The sequence below is a fragment of the Coffea eugenioides genome, chromosome 8, assembly GCF_003713205.1.
Source record: "Coffea eugenioides isolate CCC68of chromosome 8, Ceug_1.0, whole genome shotgun sequence".
Classification (NCBI taxonomy): Eukaryota; Viridiplantae; Streptophyta; class Magnoliopsida; order Gentianales; family Rubiaceae; genus Coffea; species Coffea eugenioides.
The window spans coordinates 2,734,986-2,752,305 of record NC_040042.1 but is presented as its reverse complement, the minus strand read 5'-3'; the positions used below and the strand labels follow the sequence as shown (position 1 = coordinate 2,752,305).

Here is a 17,320-nt window from a genome sequence, read left to right as displayed (position 1 = left end):
TATTAAACTTGAATAATTAATAATTCTTATTTTTCAATCTGATTGGAGTTGGCCTCGTTTACACAAATAATTTCATATATAAATGAAAGAAACTAAATACTAGAAACGGTAAGTAAATGCCGTATATATACACCATTCGCTCGAAGTGAGGTAGCAAAAAATAGACGGCAATTATCAATTGCATGTGTGGGTGGGGAAAATAGGAAAGAGTGAGAGGCATCTTCACGATTGTCTGGGGCTCCGCTTTCCTTGATTCCTTGGCACATTCTCTTCCTCTGGACCCCTTTATATTCTTCTAGCCACCCATCAGAAAAACTAGAAAGTTTTAGGGGGCAAAAAAAAAAAAAAAACTACTCATCCCAGGATATTGAAAAACTTTTCATTTTAGAACAGACATCTCACAAATTCACAAGAATGACGGTTTCAGCTACGGGAAACTCTTCAGACAGGTGATTTTCCATCTGGGTTCTGCTTTTTCTTTTTGTTGTTTGAATGTAGAGGTATTTGGGATGTGATCATTGGGTCTGCAATCTACACTTCGAACGTCGATTTTATTGATCTTTTATGCCAGTCTTTAGAAGAAATTGTTTGTTTAAAATCAGCATTATATGTATACAAGACGTGTCCCTTTGTGTAATTCTTTGTTTTATTTGTCTTGTCTGGGAAAATGTTTTGTTTGACTCTTCTTAAATTTTATTTCTTGGTTATTTTTCCCGTGCAATTGGATCCATCTTCAGTTTTCGATTAAGTGGAGGAGTTACAATCATCAGCTGTGGGCTTTCATTGACTTTTCCTCCCAAAATAGATTTCTTTGTGGCTTTATTATTTTGGTGGGGCTGTTCGAGTACATGCATGTGGTTCTTTTGATGTCGCAGGAAATGTTACTATGATATTTCACCTTTTTTGTTGGGTTTTGAATGTGTGTGATTGGTGTTCTTAGCTATGCTGGGAGTAGAGACGTCGCAATTAGACTCCCCTCCCCCCCCCCCCCCCCCTTCTTCCCTCATTTTTTCTCTTTGATTGATTGATCAAAATTCAAGAAGAAGTTTGTGAGTCGTGGGAATCTTGGTTAATGGAGGGTGAGGTTTTGTTTCAATGGTATTTACCTTTTATTGCAGTTTTTATGTTTTGCTTTCATTCTCTTAGGGCCCAAAATTCTTGATTAAAAAGAACTCTTTCCGGACGAGCATCTGAGGATCATTCTTGTTTATTGACTGTGACTGACTGACTCTTTACATACCATATGGCATGGATTGCAGACATCCAATTGCCAGTGAAGCATTAGCTTTCCACAGCATCCATTTTGATTTTTCTGCTTCCCTGTTCTTACTCTGGCTTTCTTTGTCAGACTTTGGACCTGAGAATTACCTTTGCCTTTCTTTCGTTTGCGCATATGTATAGCTCCTCATGCAACTTTTGCGTCAAACACCTCTCTTTTGTTGTGTTGTTGTTGTTGGCAATGGAAAAGGAACAAGCACATATCTTGAAGGTTTTGTTGTGGAGTATAAGTTGTGATAGCTTGATTCCGGATTTTGGTAGTTCAATTTTGAATCATTCTAACTGTAAAGAACAATCATAAGGACTGGATTGATCCATAGCATAGTCCTAAAATTCTGGAAAGGGTATCTTGATTAGGCTCTAAATGGTCTAGTATGATCAGGTTCTATTATAATATATTGGGAAAAAAGTGTTGTTCTACATAATCAAAAGAAACTATGAGTGAAATATCCTAAAGTATAAGGTGTGTATGAAACCTAATACAATTTAAGTGTTAAATTCAAGTGTTAAATTTGCCCTTGTAAAGTGTTAAATTCAAGTGGGATGCAATGTAATTCTTCTCTGTGCAAGATTAGCAAATAACATGCTTGAAAATGGTCATTCTGTAACATTCTTTTTGGGGGTACGGGGGCGGGGTTTTAGAGCATTATGAGCTTTCTCATATGGTTACTTTAGATTTATTGATTGATAATCCTCATGAAATATTCTTAAATTTGAATTTATTGGTGTTAAAAAATTAATAATTTTTCCCTTATAAAATTCTGAAGGAAGTTCTCACTGTTCTCTGTTTTCTGGTTGCAGTATTCCCTCTCTGACTCAGGCTGCTCCTCTTGAAGCAGTACTGTTTGATGTTGATGGAACTCTTTGTGATTCAGATCCCATTCATTACTATGCTTTCCGTGAACTGCTTCCAGAGGTATAAATTATGGTCTCACCATATCCATTTCAGTTTTGCTAGTTCATCCTTGAGAATAATCAAGTAATAAATGGATTACATATAAAAAGGGTAAGCACACCTTAACAGAACCTTATTCAGCTTGAGCAAGGCATTTGTGTTATTACAAAATGCAGTGTGCTCTCCATCTATAGGCCCTGTTGCATTTAACAGTCGGGGGTGTAATATGGTTATCCATCCATCTCAGCTTTGCTGAGATGTATTTTCGTAACCTAGTACTCTTGTGGGAGGGTTTTAACAAGAAGTCTGGTGTTTAACAGACAGGATTCAATGGTGGTGTTCCAATAACTGAAGAATTCTACGTTCAGAATTTTGCTGGGAAGCACAATGATGATGTTGCTGCTATTCTTTTCCCTGATGATATTGAAAGGGGCCTTAAATTCTGTGAGGACAAGGAAGCTATGTTTAGAAGGTTATTAACCATATTCTTATATACCATCTTACAACTTTTAACTTTATGTCCACCGCTGGGGATTGTTCAGTTTCCACCTGTCTTAGACGTTCTTTTGGTCGGAAAATACAGATTGGCAAAGGAGCAACTGAAGGCCGTTGATGGCCTCTACAAACTACGGAAGTGGATTGAAGATCGTGGTTTGAGACGCGTTGCTGTTACCAATGCTCCAAAGCCCAATGCCGAACTGATGATCTCACTACTTGGCCTTTCAGACTTTTTTGAAGCTGTTATTCTTGGAAGTGACTGCACCCGTGCAAAACCATTCCCTGATCCCTACTTGAAGGCACTCGAAATACTGCAAGTGTCCAAGGATCACAGTATCATCTTTGAGGTTTTGACGACTTCTGCCCTTTTTTTTTGTGTGAATTTAGAATACAGCCTTGCTGTATTCTTAAACTAATTATGGTCATGTTTCTGCTCGGTTAGGATTCTTTTTCTGGAATCACAGCCGGTGTTGCAGCTGGGATGCCTGTTGTTGGCTTAACAACAAGAAATCCTGAGAATTTGCTTATGCAAGCAAAGCCTGCACTGCTCATAAAAAATTATGAAGATCCAAAACTCTGGGCAGCACTGGAAGAGTTTGATAAGAGAGCTGGCAGATCAACAGATACTGCATTTGCTAACAAGTGAAGAGCAGTGCAATATGACCCCCTTGGTATATGCAATAACTACAGCCCAGAACAGCTTCATATCCTCTCCTCTCCCTGTTGAATTGAGGAAATTTACAGGATTGATTGATGGCGATGTGATATTGGCTTTGGCCACCACAGTTCGAGTCCTTGGACTTGTAAACGTCAATATCAACATTTTGAAGTATTTTAAGGTTAAAAATTTAGTGGACACAACTAAATCATTGAGAAATGAATATCTGTCAAATCTCTCTTGCTCTAATTATTCTAAACGATCAACATAAAAGTATGTGTTTTGTGGTGTGAAGAATTTTGATCGTATGGTAGAAGGGTGAGAACCTTCATTTGCCGTCTGGATTCACTTGTGGGTCAAATGGCTACAATACTAATGCCAAATTTTCAAATCTATGACACGCACTTCACATCAGGTGTATCCATCTTATACCACCACTCGCAACTACTGTGGGTGGGTGTATGCTTATATGTGAGAAGGAGCAGAGTTGCTAGCTGCTGCCGGATTATTTAAGATATTAATAAAGAAATTATAGTCTCCTCTCACAAATCAACTGGTGAACATTAAGGTTTTTGCATTTAAATTGGAATGATCAACAAAATTTTGCAACCGAACATGAAATGCAGTTACCTAAATCATTCAATCTTTTCATCAGATAAGATGTAATCTACAATCCTTTATCTTGTCCACAACACTGAATCTATTTCATTTCTAGCAGCCGTGTACAACTCCAACTTCCTAGAGCACTGCTGCCTCCTTTCCATTAACACTGGATCTTCATCCAATAACTGAGCAAGCTGACGGCCCTACAAGATAAAAACAATTAAACTTACAGCTGTGTACAAAATCCTCATTCTTTGACCTATCATTAGCAACTGTGTGTGTAAAATTGGCTTTGATGCAAAAATTTTTTACATGTAGTAACAAAATTTGACTGAGATTACACCCAATGAGTGAAAATATGGAATTCCAACTCATGAAAAGATTTTGAGAAGACTCGAGTGTTTTGGTCCACTGCGTAGTGTAAAACCGTCGATAGTGTTTTGACAGCAGTAATTCCAAGTGCAACCATATCCTCCAATTGGTTTCAGACTAGATTTAGTTCCGATTACTGTTGCTTCAGCAGAAACAAATTAAAGTCCAGTGGAAATCGTCCCGATATCTTTCCCCTTCCCCTCCCCCTCCCTCAGCCCAAAAACAAGGTAAACCAAAGAAAGAGAGAAAAGCAGAAGAAAACAATCAATTGATCTCCTGTAACTAAGATGTCAGAGAAGGATATTTACCTCCTTTTTGCCAACTTGTGTATAGAAGTGATCTAGTAAAGTTCGCTTCGCCTCTTGAACTTGACAATATACTACAGCTTTGGGAATCATGTTCTTGAGAGTCTCAGACACCATGTCTACATAGGAGGAAACATTTGAACCTATCCGCCTAAAGTGCCCCTCACTGTAACGGTCAGCAGCAGAGACATTTGGATTTCCACCTTTTTCGGCTTCTTGCGGGAGTTTTCTAAAGAAATCCACAGTGAGGTATGAGGCCTCCATGTCTACCATTCGCAACACAGTCTTCTTGCTGTCATCACGAAACCTTTCCAATGCCTCATTTGCTGCAGCTACTATTTCTGCCTGGAGAGTTGGAAAACGTCGAAGCTCCTGCATTTTAGAGTTCCATCATCAACTCTCTTTTGACGAATAAATGTTAACAAATGTCACCGGGATAGACTAGTGACTTTCTACCTGTGTTTCTCCAATTGACTTGCGGACAAGCTCCTTCAAGATGAAGTGGATCTACAAGACCATTTGGTAGTTTAAGAAAAACAAGCAATTACTTTTGCAAAACTATAGATACAGAAACCACCTCTTTGCATATAAGAAAATTTGTTTTGCCTGCAGTATTTTCATTTATTCCAGTTGTACACTTGAAGTAAATCCATTGATCCCGTCTTCAAACTTTTACCTCAACCCAAGCATAATGCTAATGTGTTAGTCTTATCACGCCCATTTACAGCCAATGGACTGCTAATTCTTCCTTACCAGAAATGTTCTTTAATCCAACCAAAATAGGCATGCTTAAGCAGTTAATGAGAAGCCATTATCCTAGTGATACATGTAGACTGAAGCACTTACTGCATCAACTGAAGCTTCAGCTGGACCTCTGAAATAATTGAGAGAACTCTCAATCAGGCGTCTGTAACCTTGTTCTGGTGCTATAAGATGAGGTTGGTATCCATCTGCTTGACAGACCACTTTCTTTACATTTTGTAGTGAGAGATGCCGATCAAAAGGGAGCTTCCTCAAAGCAATAGGGAGTTGGTGGTCAAAAACTCCGTAAATCCGATCTCCCCCTGGCCGCCTATCAAGAGAAGTAATAGATGCTTAACATAACCAATATGGGAGTACAGATGCTTATTACCATGAAAAATGCAAAAGTAAAAACTGTACGCCTATTTATGGAGATTTAAAAAGCTCATGGTCAAACTTTTAGTGGAAGTTAGTATAGTGAGATCACAAATTCTTGTAATCCTCATAAGGGTTTCAAAAAATTCACTGTAGTCAACAGATGTTGAAAATCATTCAATTTACTCCATCTACTTCACAGTTTTTAAGCATAAGGTCCTAAAATCAATTTCAGATTGGAATTTTCCTAAAACAATTTATACCTACATCTTATACGACCGCATGACATGGTTTCTTTGCAGGAAAAGGACCTTAAGTTGCAATTGAAAACTCTGGTGCAGCAAATATTAGTGATAGTGAAAGGACTGGTATGATCACTTTAAATTTGACTGCATTAGCATTTCTGAAAACTTCACAGTCTAGCAGACATAATCAAATTGTCCTATAAGCTCTGAGCTGCTATTTCAAACATCTCATGTCTCCATCAGTTGTATAATCTAAGATGTTTAATACCCAAACTTAGAAACATCCAGCCAGCAGGATGTGCAATAACTCAACCAAATGGCTGGTGTTACATGGTCTTCAGTCATAAGCGGCTGCAGCTACAATGATTGCACATTTTTTTCTTGGCAAGTGATAGTGTTATTGCCAATTAAACATGGAACCAAATGGTTTCTAAGAAAATCAAATATTCAAGTTTATTTAATTCTCTATTTGATGCATTAGACTACTTTTTAAGTGAAGATTAAGTTTTTTCTATACATTTGTGTTCTTCGCATCCCCCCTCACCCACCCCCGCCCCCCAAAAAAAACCTTTATTTTTGTTTTCTGTTTTGTAGGCCATGGGGGTGGGTGGGGGGAGTGAGTAGTAAACAGTTGCACTAGGTGAGGCTGGAAGAGCTATGTACCCTCCTTCAAGGTGTTCCTTGAATACTCGGTCAAATGCCCGACACAGCTCCAAGATTGTATACAACTGGGCCTACAAAATTGAACAAATTACTCAACACAGAAATTGACAAACTAATGTTTAGACAAATTTACCGAAGTAGGTATATGTCCTCACCCCTTCATCTATCGAAACAGGTCTGCCAAAATGGGTAAGATCTGATTCAAGTTCATCGGCAGTTTTGTTAATCAAAGACACAAGACTAGGTATGCGGGCCTTTATCACTGATTCTAGGTGCTGAAACCACAGATATTTTCAAAATAATTATTAGTGAACTCTAAGTTATTCCAAACAATGGAAAAATATTGTGGCGTCAGTAAGCAAAACATAAGTGCAAACATGTACCTTGGAAAGAAGTTTTGCAAGATACTCTGAACCCATTCTGCTGGCCAAGTGCCCATATTCAGGGCTAGTTGCAAAGAATTCCCGCTCCCTATGCCTGGCGGCAATCATGTCAAGATTTCTGTTTATGTCAGCTTGTGAACGGTTAACAACCCCAACCCAGGGATGTTGCAGTCTGTATGATCTTCCTTCAAGCACCTTGGTGGAAGAAAGGTGAACCTTGAGTGAGAAATCTAGAGGCAGGGTGGGGTGGAATTCTAAATCCTGAAATGGCATCTAAATAGAGACATTGCTAGTCGCTCGAATAGATCGTTCTCATATCATCCATCATTTGGTGGTGGTAATACATAAGAAACCAAACAGAATAAAAACTGGAAATTTAAAAAAAAAACTGTAAGTTAATAATGTTTGCATACTTAGAAATCTAACTATAGGATATAGGAACAAAGAAAAACAAAAAAATAGAGTGGCCACACTACTACATTCCCTGAGAACTACGGGCAAAATTTGCAGAGATAAACAATATGGTTATCAAGATTATGGCTTTCAGGAAAGCTCTAATAACCAACTTGCATCTGCAGTGGCAACACTTAGGTGTGGGTAATGAAAACAAGTAACCGATCGACATTCTTCACAGGCTCGAACAGAACTGCATCCTAATGAAATATATCTATAAGGCCCTTGATAATTATAACCTTCAAAAGGATAAAGGACCTAAGTGTCAGTTTTTGTCTTCAAAAGGAAACTACATATAATCCTCCAACTCATGCCTGCTCTAACTTCAGCTAATTCAAGAGCAATTTCCTGGAAAACTAAATAACCTGCAACAACTCCATCTAGTTTGGAGATTCATCATGTTAACACAACAATCATGAAGATCCAAAGAATTTAAATGGTTGTTTCTAAAATCCCTTGTTGATCTTGAGCATATTTAATTAGAAATGACCTCCAAAAAACATAGACCTTAACTCTAAAAGTGCTGATGTTAAACTCTGGATATTGAGAAAGTTGACAACAAAAAGAAAGTTGAGTAAGAACCAACCAGAAAATTGGCTAAAACCAAGTTTATGGAATAATGTTAGGCACAACACATAATATATTGGTAGAGGCTACCTTGCCAAACAATAGATTGATATAAGCAATCACTTTCAACCAGTCTCAGACAAACTTCTTGGAAAAAGTAAAGACACTTACATCCAGCGCATTTGTTCCTTTATCCATCAAATCAAGCTTTGTCAACACGCCAAAGGTCCGTTCTCCTGTATATAGGATGCATCAATAGTGCAAAGAGACAAAAAATATTTCCAAGAATACATTCCAATCAGTTAAGACGAGAGAGTGACATAGCAAGGTTGTTAGAACTCTACCACAGAAATTACCTGCTGGATCAACTTCTCGTGCAATCTTGATAGCATCAGATGTGGCAAGATCTTGATTGGCAGGAGTTATGGCTAAGATGATTGTATTTGGCTACAACCAGAAACAAGATGATCAGCAATCAAATGTAAATACAAACTGCAATTTTGTCCAAAATCAACAAATTCTGTACTTCAATTCCAGTTCAAGGGTGTGCTAAAGGTTAAGAAAATTCCAATGAAGAAGAATCTTCCGTCATTATATAAAATGACACTTTGTGCTTACAAGAAGCTACTTATCATGTCTCCAAACTCAGAAGTTACCTTCATACGCTTCCAAATCTTTTAAGTAGAGTCATTTACCAAATCAAACTAGATAAAAAAATGATAATGAGTGGCACACCCAAATCAAAGTGCTTCGGTTTTAGTATGAGCATCAATCAATAGGATCAGAGGAGTTTACTGAGATTTAGCTATTCAATGAGAGTATTTTCCACAAAATATGAGAGCATCATTCTACCTTCTCTACATATGAGCGAACCATATTTTCAATTTCTTGGACTATGCTTTCAGGCTGTCCCTCTGCAAACGCAAACTTGTAAGTAAGGCATAATGATTGTGCAACAAAGAATAACAGAAAATTAGCCAAAAAGAATGACATACCCACAGCAACTTTGGTTAAACCAGGTAAATCTACCAAAGTTAAATTTACAACTGCAAGTAAAGAAATTAAGCGAAAGGAAAAGATATTGTTAGTGAAGGAATAAGATAGGAGAATATGAAGAAAACCAGAACTGCAAAATTAAGGATCACCAAAGTAAGAAATCAATATCTTAAATCATAATCGCCAAAAGTTAAGAAATCATGAAAGATTTCTCAAATTAAAACGCACCATTAGGGGAGTAGATACTGAGATTAATGGGCAGTGCAGAGATCTGCTTAGCTTTCCCAGTCACCCTGTCAGTTTCTTCCTGAATCTCTTTCCGAACCATGGCTTCACAAGGGAAGCATAATGAATCAAAATGAACATTGTAATAGTGTACGGTTGTGCAAAATGTCTTTTATGATGTTTTTCACTCCACTTAAAGAAATGGAAAAACCACTAGGAAAAAAATCTAAGATGATAAAATGTCTACCAGTGGTAAGACACTGTTACTTTCAAATGAAGCAGATATGGCTATGTTGCCACGTCACCAAGGCAAAAGCTGACAGCTAATCAGAAAATTAACAGATCATCCTATTCTGCAGTTTAATGAATAAAAAGAGGCAATTCATGCAGCCTTACACCTGCAAGTTAGGCAGCTTCGTTGCATTCAACTAGTGATCTTCATTTCACTCTCAAAACTATCCAATGCATTTACAATATTCACAACATTACCATTTAAAACAGCAGAAGAAAATAACTTACAAAAGTCTATGAATTTTTTATCTCCAGTATGAAGAAACTGTGCATAATTCTCTTTTCCAGGATCTATCTTGTAGAGTTGCAGGATCAGAGGCCTTCTTGTTACAATCCCTACAAGCATTATAAATTTAAAACCCATAAGCATAATTAGTTGCTCCGAAGAACACTAAAATCAGGAAAATTGAAGCAAGGGGAATAAATGATTGACATTTGCTGTGTTTAAGAGCTGTGATGCATTCAAACTTCATTCTTAATTTCCTCAAACTCCCTCAGCAAGAATGACGCTCGTAGTTAATGATGTGAAATCCATTAACAACACGCGATGCCCTCTAGCATTTAGTATTCACCACGAAAGCATTTCTGCTCCAACATCAAACTTGTAACTTTCGATCATCATAATACAACTAACTTCTCTTAATTAGCATCAATCAAATCACAAAATTATACACACACGACAAAAGGCAAAGAGAAAATGAAGATAAAGAGAATAAACAAGAAAAAAATAGGGAAAAAAAAAACCTGATCCTCTAGGCAGAAAATCACGCCCAACGAAGCTCTCCAACACCGATGACTTCCCCGAACTCTACACGTCATGAGAAAACCAACAAGGAAAAAGAAAATTCATATTCTTTTCCGAAAAAAATTAACTAGTCATCTACTTGCATTCCTAATAAACTCTGCCAAAAAAATCAATATACATTAAAATTGAAGTGCATAGAAACGTACAAATGTTATGCATGTTCGCTGTACGAATTTATATAATCACAATTTTAGTGCTACTCACTCTAGAAAAAACCTTAAAAAACAGTAAAAACAGAAAACACTTAAAAATCTTCCACCGGCTACTTCTGAAGCCTCGACTCCTCGGTTGCACGCACAACAACACACAGCAGTACGTGATGCTATAAAAAGTATATATACAGAGAGAAAGAGGAAAACCTGGCCGCCGAGGACGACGATGGTGGGGAGAGAGCCCCAAAGAGTTGGCAAAGAGCGATCATCACCATAATCGCCGAGAAGAGTACAAGTTTTCTGGAGTGTATTCACAAGTCGTATCACACTTTCCATCTCGCTACAAGTACCAGAGCTAGCCGGCGCCTTAGGAGTTCCGGCGTTCAAAAATTTTCCGACGCCGGTGAAGAAGAGAAGCAGTAGGAGGAGCAGGGGAAGAGGCAGGGGTGAAGTAGAGAAGAGGTAGAGAAGGAAAATGAGAAAAGTAACGGAAGCTATTTTAAAATTATTATATTTTGACCTGTCAGGAAATTTTTGATTAGTTTTAGAGAGAGAAAGCAGAGAGTGGGCCTTTTTGTGCGGTAGTTGTTGGAGCGAAGCGCCACGTACGTGCTCTTTTTATAGTAGTTGTAGTAGGAGCAGGGCTGGACTGAGTGGGGACAATCTGGTCCAGCCGTCCAGGGTGGTTTGAATGATTTTGAAATCCAATTGCGGCGGGATCTTTTTTGAGAGATGAGATAATTAAGAAATTCCTTTTAGCGGGGGGTTTTTTTTTTTCTTTTGAGATAAATTTATTTTGCCCCAATTAACTACTAGGCATTAGCATTTTGCCTTCTTTCTTGATGGTGAAAAACAAACCAACACTCGAGTGGAGCTCGGTTGAAAAAGAGTTTTTTCTAGCTTGATTTATCAATGAATCATACCAAACATGAACAGTTTTTTTTTGGGTGTTAAAGTTCCAAATTTGACTTAAACTTGACTTGATTAACCTAAGATTTAATTTTATATGTAAAAAAAATTCAAATTATGTGAACTTGACTTGGTAAAAGTTTATTTGATTTCGACTAGGTAAAAGTTTTTTATTTGGACTTGACAAATATAACAATGTAAGGTTAAACATAATTTTAAATTCGTGAAAATAATGAACAAGTTTTAACACTAGAATGCTCGATTTGATTAGACTCATTTATATTTCTATTCTTTTCTAGGTTGTACATAGACTAGTTTCTTTGAACCATTTGGATTGCTATTTTTAGGAGTTTTTGTAGAAAGAATGTATTATAGCAATTTGATATATGCGATGTAAAAAAAATGATTAGAAAATATGTTCACAAAAAACGTAAACATTTTTTCACGAAAATCACAATCCAAACAAGGTTTCATACCATCACTAAACGAGGTATTTTGCCAAACAAAGTGCGTGTTTGGATATAGGATTATTTATAATATTTTTGAAATAATTGCTCTATCATGTTTTTGTGATATGATGCATGTGTGATAGTGATTAACTAGATAAGAAGATGATTTAAAAAAATATGTTTGTGATTCAAGTAAATAAATTTTTTTTTTTTTTTTGCAAATAATAGCCAATCCAAATTTAATTTAAGGTACTAAAATCTTTTCATTAGAACCTAACTAGTGAATGACTTGTATAACAAATTTGTATTTTATAATGTTGTAATTGATATATTGGATGCTTATTTGCAACATCAAATTAAACTAAAAAGTGAGTAGAGACTATTGCTCAAATACGTTCATTAGAATTCCCCTTGAGGAAAACATTTCATTGAAAAATTTCCGTCTAATCTCTTTTGAATCGTTGAATGGTAGCATTAACGAAAATTCTAAGATATGGTTTGTTTAAGGATTAAAGGAGCCCCCAAATGTTATTTTTTTAATGGTAATTTATATCTGGAAAAAGTATAAATCAAGGAACTATAAATGTTACTATGTCCAATTCATTGAATTGTATATACTAATTAGTACTCCTTAATAATCAGTAGAAATTTCAAAAAGATATGGAGATGACATGACTAGGAAGAAGAAAAATAGATGGCATGAGCAAAATGCGACTGCAAGTTGTTCTAGCATTCCCATCTACAAATTTTGATGAAATTCATAAACCATATGTACTTTAGCATATAAAAACGACAATTTTTTTTTTGGTGTTCTTAAATTTGATATTCAGCAACAATTACAAAAAAGAACTTCAGGGTTCATAAAAGAATAGGATTAATTTTACTTTGCACCCCGTACTTATTTCACTTTCTCGCTTTATACCGTAAATTTCAATTTTGTATACTTTGCACTCTAATCTCTTAATTTTCGGCACTTTGCATGCTAAATTCTCAAGTTTATCTCATTTAAATCTAATAAATTATTACTTTTACAAAATTCACGAGGCAAAGATTGGTGAAAATTAATGGCAATGTACCATTTTGTTCTAACTGCAATTGTTTAACCTTTTTTTTGACTACTTTAAGCATATTATCGTTGATTTATATTATTAGTAAAATTAATGAAATAAAATATTAGTAAAATTACTTTAAGGCATGGTTTCAATTACTAATATTATTAGTAAAATTAGTGAAATAAAAAATGGCGCAAATTAATAACAATAATGTATTGTTTTCTTTTTGCTATGATACCTCAACACCTTTTGACCACTTTTGGTACATTATGTATGCTTCTAATTTTGCTAAATTTGTCATTGACTAGAACTAAATGGAACAAACTTAAAAGTTTAGGATATAAAGGATCTAAATTGAGAATTTAGGGTGCCAAATGTCTAAAATTGAAATTTAGAGTGCAAAGTAAACAAGTGATACAAGTTTGAAGGTGTAACGTGGAGTTTGTTGTGAAAGAATATGCAGAGAAAAATGAACATCTAAAAGCTTCTTCAGAATTTTCTCTTACATGGGAAGGAAAAGGTAGTTGTTGTAGCATGCCAAAGATGTAGGCACAACAAAATCACAGCCAAAGACACTAAAACTTGACTCTAGACAAATAAACTCTCAATAAAATACTCTACAATATTGTTAACTCAAGATTCATGAACAATAAACTCAACTCTCTGCCAAATCTTGGAGGCTTTGTCAAGATTTCTGATCAATCCTTTTTTAACTAGTAGGTTTTCAACTAAGCACTAGTTTATAGGCTAACACAACAGGCACTGGCTAAACTAGAAGAATAGAAAGGAAATCATCCAAACCAGTTCAAACAAGACTTCAACCAAATTTAGACACAAAGGACTATAGGGAAACTTTTGAACCACAACCAAAACCAAGTTGAACTTGCAACTTAGAAACCGAGAGAGACTAGTTGCAAATGACATTAAATATGCTAACACAAACATGTCAAGCAACGATACCCAAAAAAATAATTTTACAGTACTTAAACACAAATTCTGTCAAGCAAAACATCGGAATTACTACTAAATCCTGTAACATGTCTCTAGTATGTTCATACAACTCTTTCACCTGAATTGCAGTAATTTTTTTCCAGCTAAAAGATTGAGTCATCTTGGGAATGCCACCGACTTGAACTTGGAAAGAAATTTCTCATGCAATCTCCCATCTTCCCACATCTTCTGCTGCTGTGTATACAATCCACAAACCAAGAGTAGGTCAATTAAAGCAATAAGATCATTTGCTGTTAAAATTGGACAAACGGCCTCCATTATCGTCCATCATAATTGAAAAAGTTGCATATACGCATTTGTTAACTGATCAAAACCAGCTATGAAGCACATTATCTGTGTTTAAGCCTTTTAAGTTGGGTTCGTTTCTTAGCTCGATAAGCATAAAATTTTACATTGGCATATGAACAAATTAACTTTTACTTAAACTCGGCTTGAATTTGGTTGATAAAAACTGATTTGGGCTAGGACCAAATTACCCAAATTAACCTGAAACAAAGGTTTTTTTCCCTTAAATTCTAGAAAAATGAAGATCAAACCAATCTTGAACATGTACAAAGGCTTGTTTAGATCCTAGCCCGGTCAAGTTATAAGTTTCTGATTGTGTAGCAGAGTGATCTTGCTGGACAATTTCCCAAAAGTCTAATGATGGGGGGACAAGCACGAGCTTGAGCTTTGATTAAACATCAGAGGACATGAACACAAAGTGAAGAAAATATGAAGACAGACTATGATCTTTTAAAAGGGAATGTAGCTACACAACTGGATAACCAACAGTTAACTTTAAATAGATTAAAAGGGAATGTAGGAGCTAAATGAGCTCTCGATCATTTCTGCTTTTGTCCCTTAAAGTTCTTTTAGACAAATATTGGCCTAATTAAGGTGTAGCAGAAACTCAAGCTGGAATTTTTCAAGAGGAATATCTCTTCCAGAATACAAGTATATGCATATGATTGGTTTATTACCTCTAGTTTCTTTGGTTGCTGAGGCTGACTTGTCCTGGGATTTTCACCAATTTGAACTTGAAAATCAGTTTTCCATGGTTGCCTCTCTCCTTCCACATCTTCTCCACAGTGTACAATCCATCATAAAAGTAGTGCCCAGATATTTCGCTTCTCCGAATTACTCTCACAGGATTCTTTTTCACAATACTATTCATCAATGCAAGATTTCCTTTGCTGAGCTTCTGATCTTCTGCCGTCCCCTGAGTACCAGGTCCATACTGATTTCCTCCTTGCCCAGAATAAATTAAGGTACCCTGATTGCTCAAATGATTACTGTATCCCCCAGAAGCAACCACACTGATAGCAACCTTTCTTCTTCCATAATCCATCCAATCAATTCCTCCTTGTGGTGGACGATGGAGGCATAAAACATGAATTTCCATGCGGTTGTGGAACCTGTCTCCAATCTCTATCCCCGGAACTGACCCTAGGATTGGCACATGCGGGTAGCAAAATTTTTTCTTTATCATGTTTGATGCTGCAAAATCAGGCCTCCTCTCCTCCTTAAAGAGATGCTCAACGTAGTGTCGAAAATGGTGTAAGATGTCCTTCACTTTCTTACGAGCCAGAGACTGACCGGAACTGCTAGTAGAGGACCCCAGGCCTTGTGGCTTAGAATTCTCTTCGATCACATCTTTTTTCAGTTCTTGGATTTCATTTTCATTATCAATTGTTGAGGCACGTGGTTCAATTCTTGTTCTTATGTCGCTGTTTTCATGATGCTTTGAAGAAGTGGAATGTTTTTGGAACTACTTGCTTTTTGTTCATGACCAAACTTAGGTACTAAGATTCCATCTTGAAGATCGAAAATCAAGTTCCTCAAGAACTTAGGAGACTTAATATGGTTAACCTGGATTTCTGGAAGTTCCTTATTGATCATCCCTTGATTAGTTTCCACTGGCCTCATGAAAATTCCGTGCGGGACTCGAACAATGGGGAAACTTTTCTCAACTTTCTTAGCCTTGGTGGCTCTGAAAGGGCCTTGATCACCATCAACATCCTTCATGTCTCGCTTTTTTTGCCTTCCGCCCAATGGAAAAGGCTCCATTGATGAAGTCTTGCTCCAATGCTCCATGTTTAATGATTTTTCTAGCATTAAGAGGAAAAATTAATGGCCAAAAGCATGAGACAAGAATGTGCTTTACTAATTTCGAGAAGGTGCAGAAAGTATGGGAAAGGTCAAGTACAAAGGAAAAGAAGTAAGGAAATGAGCGGTTGGATGACTACCAATTGGAAACTAAGCAAATGTTCATATAAAGCACTACTAATTGTGTGACTAAGCACTATCTCTTTTGTTAGTGTTTTTTTTTTCCGCAAAAGGTCATGATCAGCCATAGTTGTTGCATTACTGCCACCCAAAGCGTGCTGGATTTTCACATCTGGATTTTCACATGTACCGAGCAGGCGATTTAACCAGTCAAATGTTCTGGAATTTATATCAAGAGTCTAATCACAGTTTAGTGAAATTCAATGCAAGAATACTCTTTAGTCATATTGGAATCAACATGCATGAGTGAATGAATGAATGTGATCGCGAAATTCGTATGCTATCGTAGAGATGCAAATGAGTCGAGCTAGTTAGAAGCATGTCATATCAAAACTCGAGTTCGAACTCGAATTGATCGAGCTCGAGCAGCTCGAATAGGTTGACGAGCTCAAATTCGAGTCTATTATGTGAGGTTCGAAAACTCACCAAGCTCAATTCAGCTCACTCAAGGTTCTAATTTTTTATTTTTATATTATTTGTATGAAATGTCAATTGTATTCTTTGATTCAAATTATATTAGTTTATAATACTTGAGTACGATTTAGTTCAAATAAATTCAATAGGGCTCATTTGAGCTAAATCTACTCAAATTTGAGCTCGAGCTCATCTTTTAAAAGCTCCATGGACTCGAGTTCAAGTATTTTGATTCGAGTCGAGCTCAAGTAGTACTATTCCATAGGTAAGCTTCCCTTTATTAGTTGACTTGAGTCAATTGTAGCGCTATTCCATAGATAAGCTTCCCTTAAACGAGTCTCAGTTTGGCCCTTGCAGAGATAAATGGAGTGAGCGCCACCACTAATAAAGAAGCCAAAATGCCTCTCTACTATTGTTTGCAAAAATTAAATAATTCTTGAAGAACCTTTTCTTTAAAATCACCATGCGCTACTCAAACTCTATTCAATTTGATTGTAGCCCTGTCCATAGATAGGTGTCCTTAATGAGTTTTAGTTGGATACTTAAAGAAATAGATAGAGTGAGCGCCTTCCCAAAGCTAGCAGCCGAAATGCCTCTCTCTATTGGTACTTACAAGAAGTATATAATTTTGGAAAACCTTTCTTTGGGATCGCTACGATTAAAACTCAATTAGGATCAATAATATTATGAAACTGTCTAAGTTTTTTTTTTT

General features: G+C 36.5%; 2 protein-coding genes across 3 annotated transcripts; one reads left to right on the top strand and one right to left on the bottom strand.

The window, feature by feature from the left end:
- The first annotated feature begins 225 nt into the window (after positions 1–225).
- On the top strand, positions 226–3,626 carry LOC113779684 (haloacid dehalogenase-like hydrolase domain-containing protein Sgpp). Its single transcript, XM_027325367.1, has 5 exons — positions 226–449; positions 2,080–2,194; positions 2,494–2,645; positions 2,757–3,018; positions 3,114–3,626. The coding sequence occupies exons 1-5, from the start codon at positions 415–417 to the stop codon at positions 3,315–3,317; spliced, it is 768 nt and encodes a 255-aa protein (XP_027181168.1). The 5' UTR covers positions 226–414; the 3' UTR covers positions 3,318–3,626.
- A 260-nt stretch (positions 3,627–3,886) lies between these two features.
- On the bottom strand, positions 3,887–11,043 carry LOC113779919 (dynamin-related protein 1E-like). 2 transcript variants are annotated; one of them, XM_027325704.1, is made up of 15 exons: positions 10,713–11,043; positions 10,293–10,356; positions 9,777–9,884; positions 9,261–9,362; positions 9,032–9,082; positions 8,889–8,950; positions 8,393–8,483; positions 8,208–8,272; positions 7,017–7,211; positions 6,789–6,908; positions 6,634–6,704; positions 5,456–5,681; positions 5,066–5,116; positions 4,613–4,981; positions 3,887–4,135 (listed from the first exon to the last, which is right to left on the bottom strand). In XM_027325704.1, the coding sequence occupies exons 1-15, from the start codon at positions 10,839–10,841 to the stop codon at positions 4,007–4,009; spliced, it is 1,833 nt and encodes a 610-aa protein (XP_027181505.1). In that variant the 5' UTR covers positions 10,842–11,043; the 3' UTR covers positions 3,887–4,006. The 2 variants fall into 2 exon arrangements, with proteins under 2 accessions (XP_027181505.1, XP_027181506.1); XM_027325705.1 differs by having other exon boundaries at positions 3,887–4,126.
- Between the last annotated feature and the right edge of the window lie 6,277 nt (positions 11,044–17,320).

Bases quoted from the DNA above. Each gene is read 5' to 3' on its own strand.
- LOC113779919 (XM_027325704.1), bottom strand. From the start codon at position 10,841: ATGGAAAGTGTGATACGACTTGTGAATACACTCCAGAAAACTTGTACT. The intron at 8,484-8,888 runs GTAGAATGATGC...TTCTGGTTGTAG, and splicing joins TTCGCTCATATGTAGAGAAG to CCAAATACAATCATCTTAGC. The intron at 6,705-6,788 runs GTGAGGACATAT...TCAATTTTGTAG, and splicing joins CTGTTTCGATAGATGAAGGG to GCCCAGTTGTATACAATCTT.
- LOC113779684 (XM_027325367.1), top strand. From the start codon at position 415: ATGACGGTTTCAGCTACGGGAAACTCTTCAGACAG. The intron at 2,195-2,493 runs GTATAAATTATG...GGTGTTTAACAG, and splicing joins TCCGTGAACTGCTTCCAGAG to ACAGGATTCAATGGTGGTGT. The intron at 3,019-3,113 runs GTTTTGACGACT...CTGCTCGGTTAG, and splicing joins ATCACAGTATCATCTTTGAG to GATTCTTTTTCTGGAATCAC.